Genomic DNA, 10674 nt, shown 5'->3' with positions numbered 1-10674 from the left:
TGTGTGTGTGTGTGTGTGTGTGTGTGTGTGTGTGTATGTGTGTTCGCGTTTGGAGGCCACGTCTTTTGTCCGTTCGCAACCGAAATCGGCACGCACACTCGGCACGCACAGAGGAAGGTTTGCGTAAAAAAGTAAAAAAATAATGCACCGGGTCCCCTCTCGAGGGATCGACCCACGCGTAAAATTTCTCGACGACGCAAACGCTACACATTGCAATTCATTCGAACAAACGCCCGCACCAGTCCCGTGTAGACTGTATGCATCGTCGTCCTTCGCAAAGCTTCGAGCAATCGAATATCTCTTGCCGACGAAACTTACTCTTCTAGCGCTTTCGTTTCTCTTCAAATTCCGATTGCATTTGCACCGAATCCAACCTACACATTTTCTGCAGCAAGCGCTACACGGGGAGTGTGTCGATTTCTATCGAAACAAGCGCGAAGAACAAGATTCGAATTCATTCAGAATATCCGGGACCTCGCAGCAAAGATGCACGTGACGTGTCCACAGACCTATCTTTACACTACAGTATCTTGCCCGTACGAAGGACGGGCCATGTATACTAGTATATATATATATATATATATATATATATATATATATATATATATATATATATATATTGCGGTTGGTCCTAGGACCAGCAGTGTTCAATTTCATGGCGTGGTAAGAAAGTGATCTGCTGTCTACCAAAGAGTACTGTACACAAACGACGACTTGTAGTGCGCTCTTCACGCAAAATCACGTCCCTACACGTTGTGGTTTGTATTCTGCGCCTGTCAACGGTTAGTAACGACACATTCTAGTAGCAGAGCTAGCCGTTTGTTCTAATTTACGAACTGATCTTTCGACGTCTAGACTAGCCAGCTGCGTGCTCATATGCTCACCATCCTAATCTGGATTAGCTGGATTAGGTAAAAAATGCATCCCATAGTGTTTGATAGCGTTGGGTGTGATACGTCTACTACACACACATAGCAAATATAGTTGCCGAGCGTAGCGAGACTTCTAATCCAGGTCACACAACAGAAATGGGCGTGGTCATACAGAGGTTTTGGTATATTTAGATACAAGCTCCAATGCCCGGCTTCGCCCGGGGGACAACACATGCCAGGTGCTTCTCCTTTCCACTTCATAGCGCCGCAGTTGACACACACGTTTGTCATAAAGCCAATACAACATGGAAGTGGAGGAGAGACAGGTCGCATTTATAGGTAGAGATTATAGCAGAAAGTATCTAAAAATGCGTTTGATGGTATCATAGTTGATGTTGGCCATGAATGATTGCAGTGAATAAAAATGTTGCGTATACGTACACTTGCAATCGTATAGCACTCCCGGATATTGCGCTGTCCCGTTGAATGAAATAAAGTCACGTGCAGTTAGACGAATCTATCAGAGCAGAACTGGAAGTCACATGCATTACTCACCCGGATAATCCGTTCCCCGTATCTAACGAAGTCACGACTCGTACCGACTCTCGTCATTTCGACAGTCCCGTTGAACGTCGTCTCTTCGAATACGTTGCTGGCGTTTTGGGGAACAGGTGCATTAAACACGGCAGCTCTTCGACGGTCGTAGACTGGCAAACGACTGTGGGCGTATTTTTTCAAGACCCGGATATCAGCAAAAATATCTTCCGTTTCCCTGCGTCGCCCACAATAAACGACACGCTCGGCGCGTACCGTCCGACGTCGGGAACGGGCAGTCTAAACTCGGTGGAGATACGATGCGCCGTTCCCGAGATATTCGGGCGCGAGCGGAAGCGAGTGTGATCACATCGTCGTGGGAGAAGTCAGGAAGACGACCACGGTCTCACTTTCAAGATTAATGAATTCGGCGTGCGCGAGCCAAATTCGGCTGAGATCGGACTCGCCGTTTTTAAGAAACGCTCGTACGGACGGACAGACAGACAGACACCTCTCCTTTCTAAATATAGATGTAGATGTGTACACACAAATCTCAAATTTCTCCTCCCCATGACCACGTTTCATGATAGGACCTACCTTAAAAATTGTTTCCGTGTCCGACTACAGATGAGTCTAAGAACGATTCGTGCAAGTGACCAAACGGCGAAGAAAATGCTTCATGAAGTTCCGTCGCCCCATCCTTTTGTATTGTAGCTAGGGACTGTGTGTACGTGACAACCAAGAAACACCTTCAGGAGTTGAATGCCACCTATAGTCAACTATTCACTAGGCTCGAGTGTCCAGCCGGTGGTCATCTCCCCCGCGGCGGAGAAAGACCGGCTGGAGGCATTCGCCACTCAAAGGAAACCGCTGCCTCTCTATCCTCCAATCAGGATTTTGCACGTTTGGTTAGTGTTTGTGCATGCACGTGTATTTACGATAACTGCTGACAGCAATGTCCGTCGCTATTGGCTCTCTACTAATGGCTTTGTAACTGAGTAGTCAATTGCTTTTATTGTCTGATATCACATTTCGTTAGCGTGTAAGCTACACCTGCATGTCGTCTTCTCTTTGTCTTCCTTTTCGTACTTGGAGGACTAGGCAGCGCATGCAAAACAACTCCTAGTCCCTCACGGTGTCGTACGTTGCATGCATTGAACGAGTAGACCATCTACAAAGCGTGCTATTTGCACTCAACGCAGGGCGACGTGCAGAGCTATGATTTGCGTACATTGCGGTCGACCTTTGGTTGGCCTCTGTGGTAAACTTTGAGTCTAGCGCTCTTAGAACGAGAGACAGACAACGAGAAGAGCTGGAAAGAGTCAACATGCTGTTCGTAGACTTGGATGGCACGTGTCGAGAGTACACGTACTTGCGTCAGAGCGAAATTACATTAGCGAAGAGCCAATAGCGACGTGCATTCCTATCGAGCATGCACAAACATTGAACGGCACCCTGATTGGAAGAAAGAGAAGTCGGTGGTTTGTTTGAGTGGCGAATGTCTCCAGCCGGTCTTTCTCCGCCGCGGGGAGAGATGACCGGCTGGACACTCGGGTCTAACTATTCACACGTCCCATACTTACAGTATGATCAGTCCTTTACTACACTGTGCTGCATCTAACACTGTTGATAGTCAATGTGTGCCGATATCAATTTATACCACTGTCGTTACATACCTAGACTGTACATTTCAACTGTCTTGATCATGATCGCAAAAGTTTAGACGACGACTAACTATATATACCAGGCCTCTATACGTAATTGCCGACCGGGTCGCACAACAGAAATGGGCGTGGTCCTATATGGCTCTCCATCGAACTTTTGGTGTGTGCGTGCGTGTGTGTGTGTGTGTGTGTGTGTGTGTGTGTGTGTGTGTGTGTGTGTGTGTGTGTGTGTGTGTGTGTGTGTGTGTGTGTGTGTGTGTGTACACACACACACACAAATCTCAAATTTCTCCTCCCCATGACCACGTTTCATGATAGGACCTACCTTAAAAATTGTTTCCGTGTCCGACTACAGATGAGTCTAAGAACGATTCGTGCAAGTGACGAAACGGCGAAGAAAATGCTTCATGAAGTTTCGTCACCCCACCTTTTGTATTGTAGCTAGGGACCGTGTGTACTTGACAACCAAGAAACACCTTCAGGAGTTGAATGCCGCCTACAGTCAACTATTCACACGTCCCATACTTTAGCCTCGGCCTCCCAGACCCGTGTAGCCCCGATACAAAATCGTCCTCCACGGGTCTGGGATGGTACCGCCTCTTCTCAATATATTGCGGTTGGTCCTAGGACCAGCATTAGTGTTCAGTTTCATAATGCACACCTTTCCAATTACAGCTGTAATCAACGAAGACATCTCATGCATATCTGCTGTCTACCAAAGACTACACTGTACACAAACGACGACTTGTAGTGCGCTCTTCACGCAAACTCACGTCCCTACACGTCGTGGTTTGTATTCTGCGCCTGTCAACGGCAATACCGACACCTAGTAGAGCCGTTTGTTCGAACCGATGCTCCGACATCTACACTAGCCAGCCAGCTGCATTCTCAGCGACTTCATGATCACGTCTACTACACAGAGTCTTGCGGAGAATTCACGGCGAAGTTTTGTCGCGATTTCGTGGCAAGTCGCATCGAATCCAGACGATCAAGTCACAGCGGATGCGCGCATCGCGAATTTTCGTCGCGAATTCGAAGCTCCACGCGCGACTAGCAGCTACTCGCAGCGGATTCACGGCGATCAGACACATGCCGATCGCGTCCGCGGCACCACTAGTACAAGAAAGTGCTTCCTAACGTCCCATTCGCGTTCCTTACTAACACACAAACGATAAAACCGTAGCTACTGTAAACACAAAGGTACCCGTGCAGCAAGATGCGACACGATGTTCTAGCGCGACATGTCTTCGTCGTTCTTGTATTACGGCCGAAATTGGAAAGGTATGCATTTATGAAACTGAACACTAATGCTGGTCCTAGGACCAACCGCAATATATTGAGAAGAGGCGGTACCATCCCAGACCCGTGGAGGACGATTTTGTATCGGCGCTACACGGGTCTGGGAGGTCGAGGCTACCCATACTTACAGTATGATCAATCCTTTGCTACACTGTGCTGCATCTAACACTGCTGATAGTCAATGTTTGCTGATATCAATTTCTACGTCACTAGATACCATACACCACTGTCGTTACAACGGAACTGAGTGCATACCTAGACTGTACGTACATTTCAATTGTCTTGATCACTATCGCAAACGACGACTACCTATACCAGTCCTTTAGACGTAATCTAGACTACTAGCTAAAGTTTGCATGTTTACTTCCATGACAGCTAGGGTTTCAACAAATACGTATTGTCTAGCTAGGACTGGGCGTTTCAGTAGACGGTCTGAAAACTCCCTTGGACGTGTTACTCACGAACGCGAGGCGCCTACGGATACCGTACAACTAGTATTCTAAGATAATGTAAATAATAAGATTATGATGTACGTATCTATTACATACGTTTAAAGTATAGTGCCAATACGGGCACGTGTCAGTGGATTTGAGAAGTGCGCCACACCGGTCGGCTCTTGCTGCTATGCTGTTTTTCCTGCGTTCTCTCGTTTACTGCGAGCTTGGACTGCTTTTTGTGTTGCATGCAACGGAGCTGCAGGCCCAAGCTCTCAAAGCAGTTGGCAAGTCTTATCATGAAAGTTCATCACCATCTCGACTTACATCTAGCCTTCGAGATGCAGGGCGACCTGCCGTAGAAGAAGCTGGTAGGTATTGCTAGATGCATATGCGGGTACTGTGCTAGTTCACGTCTAAGTAGCTGTCTAGCTACAGAGATGTAGGCGCAACTAACTTCAGAGGCTAATGCCTGCTATACTGTAACCTATATCTAAAAATCGTTTATCTAGATTTACGGCTATGACTGTAAGATCCAGCGCGGTAGTTGCTGTACTTTAGCCTGACTAAGTTAGGTGTTGGTATCTCTAAATGCAAATTTGTGGATAGTTACTATGATATGCAATTACATGTTCTGTGTGAAAGCACATTGCAATGTGTAGGAGAACGTTCGCAATGTGTGATGGTTGTTAGAAGTAGGCTGGGTGGCCCACCTCTAATTAATTTGTTTTATGTTTCAGAAGTTGTTCTGATGTCTGTCGACGAGGAAGACGAATATCCTGATAAAGGACCTTTGTCTCCCATTTCCCATCAGTCTTCTTTGAATACCGAGAGGACTCTTTCCAGATATAAGAAATTACGAACTGGTAAGTTTTCAGTTGGTGCTTTCTATTAGGTGCAATGAAAATGTTTGCGTAGCATCCTACGTTAGCTAGATAGCTAATGCCATATGTAATGAAGTAGTGGCACTGATGTTTCCAGCTGTATCTTTGAGACCTACGAGTTAGCGTGAAATGTTAGTATAGTTGCATAGCGGTCTTACTCAGAATCACGCGTCGGCAAAGGTGTGATCCCGTGTCACGCATACCAGCCTTGAAGCTACGACCTTGAGCTACATGGTTAAAACGAGCTGGTGCGTGGGTTGTGAGACTTCGTTTAATTAATTAGTACTGATCGATACACCACAAAGAGAATCCGTTTAGATGCCTAATCGTGGAGCCAAGAGGTCATTTGCAGGTACAGCAGCCTAAAGGAATTTCCATGCACCCTGAAAAGTTGTGGGGATGGATGCTCTATTCTCTGTTCGCGTTCACTGTGTATTTAAAAAAATCGCTATAACTCCTGTGTCCTTCGTCGGTAAGCGACGATCTTGGCATCATTCGAAAGCACAAGAGCCCGGATTTCTTGTAGATGCTAAACATAGCATGTAAATAAGACACGCCAAGGAGAAATTTGCATATCAAAGACCGTTAGTCTATCAGAACGTTATGGTTACGTATGATTTACAGATAAGTGGTCACGTAGGCAGATGCCAGGTCAATTACTTCATTACTGTTAATTACTCTAGTGCAAAGCTTCATGCGTTCAGCAACGCTTGGTCGTGTTCGTCTGGGCTTGGCTGGTCAATGCGACATCACTATCAACTTCCGTCACTTCGTAGTCGTCATCTATCTCATTTGTGATGTTAGAGCTCTCCATGATGTCTTTCCTGCATCCCGTCTTTTTTTCTAGAAATTTTCTCCTTTTTTCTCGTGTTTTGCACATATTGTACCTCACGGTAAAGCACCTCTGTGTCAGTAACAGTAAATCCGGAGTCACTGTAAACAAGCTATTGATGTCATATTTCACAGGCAATTAGTTAAGTGTTTCTAAACCAACACAGGTGCTTCATTACATAGTTCCAGATTCACAGTGAACGCGAATAGAGAGTATAATGTAATGCAAATTAGCAATTGGTGGGGAGGAGACTGCAAGGAAGCTGTCCCACCCATCATAATGCGGTATGCCTGAGATAACATGTACCTAGGGTTAGTTTGCTGCCTATTCTATTACAAGAGAAGAACAGTTCATGGGTGATTGATTGCCTGGCTACTCTAAGACAACTCTTCAGTTTACAGCTGCACAAATACTTTCAACAATGAGAAGGTGCATGGGGTCTGGTCTTTACCAAAGAAGTAAAAATCGGACAAGAAAACTATTAGGACACACCAAAAGAATGAAGATCTAGTATATCATATCTAGTGGTTGGTCTGGAACTCTCACACCCCAGTGTTTGCAGTTGGTGTGTGTGTGTGTGTGTGTGTGTGTGTGTGTGTGTGTGTGTGTGTGTGTGTGTGTGTGTGTGTGTGTGTGTGTGTCATTGAGATTGCATAATTACAGAGCAGATGGTAGCCTATTCATGAATTATCAAATAGAACCTGTTGGAACACATAAGATCAAAGCTCCCATGTATTCTGATGATTTGGCCCCAGTAGGTTCATCAAATAGTGAGTTGCAACAGATGGTGAATGCCTTCCATAGTGCATGTATGAAATGAGGTATGAGGATCAAAACTGACAAAACTAAAATCTGAGAGTAGCAGTATCGCTGAAGAAGCAAATGTCTTGATAGCTGGTCATTTCTGGAGAATGTTGCTGAATTTTGCTACTTGGGCAGCATTGAAACGTAAAGTTTTCACAAACCGAAGATTTTGCAAGAACACAAACTACGAGTCTTTAGGTCACTAGTGATGCCAGTTTTATTATGTGCTTGTGAGACTTGGGCAATCACTCGATTAGATATTTGAAGACTGATCACTTTTCATATGCGCTGTATTGGGCGAGATCTATCTAGGGTGAGACTGAACAAGATAAGAAATACTATCAACTTGAAATCTGCTAAGGAAGAACCAATTGAACGTCAAATTTAACATCAAATATTACACTGGCTTAATCATTTAGATTGGATGAATGTCTCTTGTCCACAAAAGTTGTTGCCGAGAAGCAAGCTGCATAATGTGAAATGCCCTCAGCATGATCCAAGGAACAGGTGGGTTGATACCATACAACAAGACCTGGTATCATTAAATGTTGACCTGTCACAAGCCAATGACTGCACTTCCTGGCAGAAACTTGTGCGATGCCCAAGCCCATAGTGGGTATTGTAGGTTTCAGGTTCCAGGCGCGTGTGCATGTGTGTGTGTGTGTGTGTGTGTGTGTGTGTGTGTGTGTGTGTGTGTGTGTGTGTGTGTGTGTGTGTGTGTGTGTGTGTGTGTGTGTGTGTGTGTGTGTGTGTGTGTGTGCTTGCTTGCACGCGTGCATGTGTGGTGTGTGGTTTATACCCTAACATTAGGAGCATTTACCTAATTGTTACTTTACTTACAGAAAGTGATGTGAGAATATGGAATGTCTTGTTTTCCATCATTATTATGCATTGAAATAGTTTAAAATCAAGTTGGTGGCACCTGTAAAACACTATGAATATGTAAACTTAATTCCTCAATATCTTTTTTAATTATTGTTTCAGGTAACTGCAATAAATGTATGAAGATGCTTTCGAAGAACACAAGCTTCTGCATCCTCAAACATTCATATGGTAAGTTCATGTGTGCACTACTGATGACAGTATTTGATAGCATGCATGCCAGGTGATATTGCAACATCTATGACTATACCACACTTTGTTATTTTCTGTCCTCCTGCACAGAGTTGTCATTAGATGAATGACGTAACTGCCATGTAGGTAATGCATGGCCAGTTCATTTCTTTGTGAGTATTCTTAAAACTCTCAAATAATGCAAGTACACCAAGCAACTTTGTGACAACATGGCTCATGCGCACAGGCAAGCATACAATTCTGTTCATGAAGTACCTTACATCATGTGTCCAACTACACCTTTCAGGTTAAATCAATTAATTTTTTTTGTGTGAAGTTGTCATATTAGTGGTTGCATGGTAATGCAAAATTAGTCAATCATGTTCTGCAAGGTTACAGTCAAATCAAATAATCGTTTCATCAGACAAAAGAAATCATGGTCATATTGAATTTGTCAAATCAAGTTAGTAAATCAAATAAGTGGTGATGATACTTTCAACATCAAAATTCATACTAAAGTAGCTTGTTGCACAGAATGGTATTTCATTCATTCATACCCAAATAAGTAATGAAGTAGCCTACAGCAATCTAGAAAGACTACTAACCTCCATAATTGACTAGGAGATTCCACCAGGTACTGAAACCTGTCATATCTAACAGTATCACAGTTGCTTGGCCAGGTTCCAATTGATTTACTTGTTCTAAATTGTAATTTATTGTGAATAGGTCTAAATGACTACCAGAGAATATAGGACGGAATAGTAGTTCCACAAATTTTTGCTGTTGAAAAATTTTTGGTTGATGACCATTTGGTGGGGTCTTTTTGTTTTTCGAACCCTAGCATACCTGCAATCTCCAAGAGCTGCATTTGGGAGACAGCCAATGGTGCTAGCAAGCCAATTTTCTAGCAGCTCCCAACAGTAGCACATAAACATCATCTGATAAAAATAATTTCAAAAACATTGTTTTAAATACCATAAACATTGACATGGTGGTAATGTTTGGTGTTACTAGTTCTTCTTTATTTAGGAATTGAAACAGTTGTAAAGAATCGGGTGGAACCAGGATTTCAAGTATTAGTGGTACATGTTGATCATCGTGATTTTCATCTTGGTCAGACATCATCAGAGCTAGCACAGCTATTCTATCCTTCATCAAAGACAAAATTCAACCCTCGATTTGGGAAATGCCGCTGTAGTCCTTCAGAAATGAAACGAAATGGTGGAAAAGCTGCTCTTCAAGTTCAAATTAATTATAATAATGGAATATCCAAATCAACAGAGCAGATTGTTAGAAGACTTGTAAAAAGGTTGTTGAAGCTGTCTTGTGAAAGAGAAGACAACAGCAAATTATATACAGAGAAAGTTAGGTATGACACTGGCATTTCTGTAGGAGCTCTCAGAATTGCCTCTGACGAAGACAAACAACCACTAGTGTTGAAAGTGGTCAGTAGAAGGGGAAGGAACTTCAAAGTTGAAAAGAACAAGGAAGACAGAGATGAAACTCCTATCCCCAAACTACGTTACCAGCCACATTTGTTAGTCAACTCTTCAAAAGTTTCACTTCACAAAACAGGAGTGGCAGTTTCAAAGACATATGGAAGGGTGCAGTAACTAAACTTCCCTAATCATCTACCACACAAATGGGTGTGTTAGACATAACTGATTGTACGATCAGCCCCTTGAATTCATACTAATTGTTACTGAATTTAGCTTTTAGCAACCATCACTTTCCCAAACTTTCTGATTCAATTTAATTTAAAAGATGCCACTTCTTCTACATCATTTACGTCATGACAATGTTTTCCTTTGTAAAAGCATTTCATGCGACAGCCTCAGTAAACTTGTGGACTGCATGCTTAGACCAACTGCTAAAAATTATAAATAGTAGAGCAGTCACTGTAGCAAAGATTTTGTTGATCTTAATTTGCATTCTTCTGATCATGACAAAGACTATAAGTTGACTCAAGTATATCAGCTATGCTGTTTCTTGAATTTCACTAAGTAACATATCCAGATGAATAGGAGAACACTTGTAGAAGAGCTATATACGTTGAGCGTCTGCCTTCATTCTCTTCCCTTGTAGTTGTTGTGATCTAGCTGTGTTAATCAGCTGGACTAGACGTTCTACAGTATAAATAATAATACTGCTCATTTTATTTGTACCAGAGTGATCTGAATAGCTGTTTGCGCTGTTCGGTTTCACTAGTTTACTGGCAAAATAACTGCATGGAACAGTCGTGGTTATCACAGGCAGAAGATCGTCTTGCAATTTTAAATGCGGATGTGTAACATCAAT

General features: G+C 43.2%; 1 protein-coding gene across 1 annotated transcript; it reads left to right on the top strand.

Moving 5' to 3' along the window:
• The first annotated feature begins 4993 nt into the window (after nucleotides 1-4993).
• On the top strand, nucleotides 4994-10520 carry LOC134186465 (uncharacterized). Its single transcript, XM_062654438.1, has 4 exons — nucleotides 4994-5174; nucleotides 5544-5669; nucleotides 8308-8376; nucleotides 9406-10520. The coding sequence occupies exons 1-4, from the start codon at nucleotides 4994-4996 to the stop codon at nucleotides 9987-9989; spliced, it is 960 nt and encodes a 319-aa protein (XP_062510422.1). The 3' UTR covers nucleotides 9990-10520.
• Nucleotides 10521-10674: the final 154 nt, after the last annotated feature.

The sequence above is a fragment of the Corticium candelabrum genome, chromosome 11 (genome assembly GCF_963422355.1).
Source record: "Corticium candelabrum chromosome 11, ooCorCand1.1, whole genome shotgun sequence".
In the NCBI taxonomy this organism is placed as follows: domain Eukaryota; kingdom Metazoa; phylum Porifera; class Homoscleromorpha; order Homosclerophorida; family Plakinidae; genus Corticium; species Corticium candelabrum.
The sequence above is the reverse complement of the archived record's forward strand: the minus strand, read 5'-3'. Positions and strand labels throughout refer to the sequence as shown.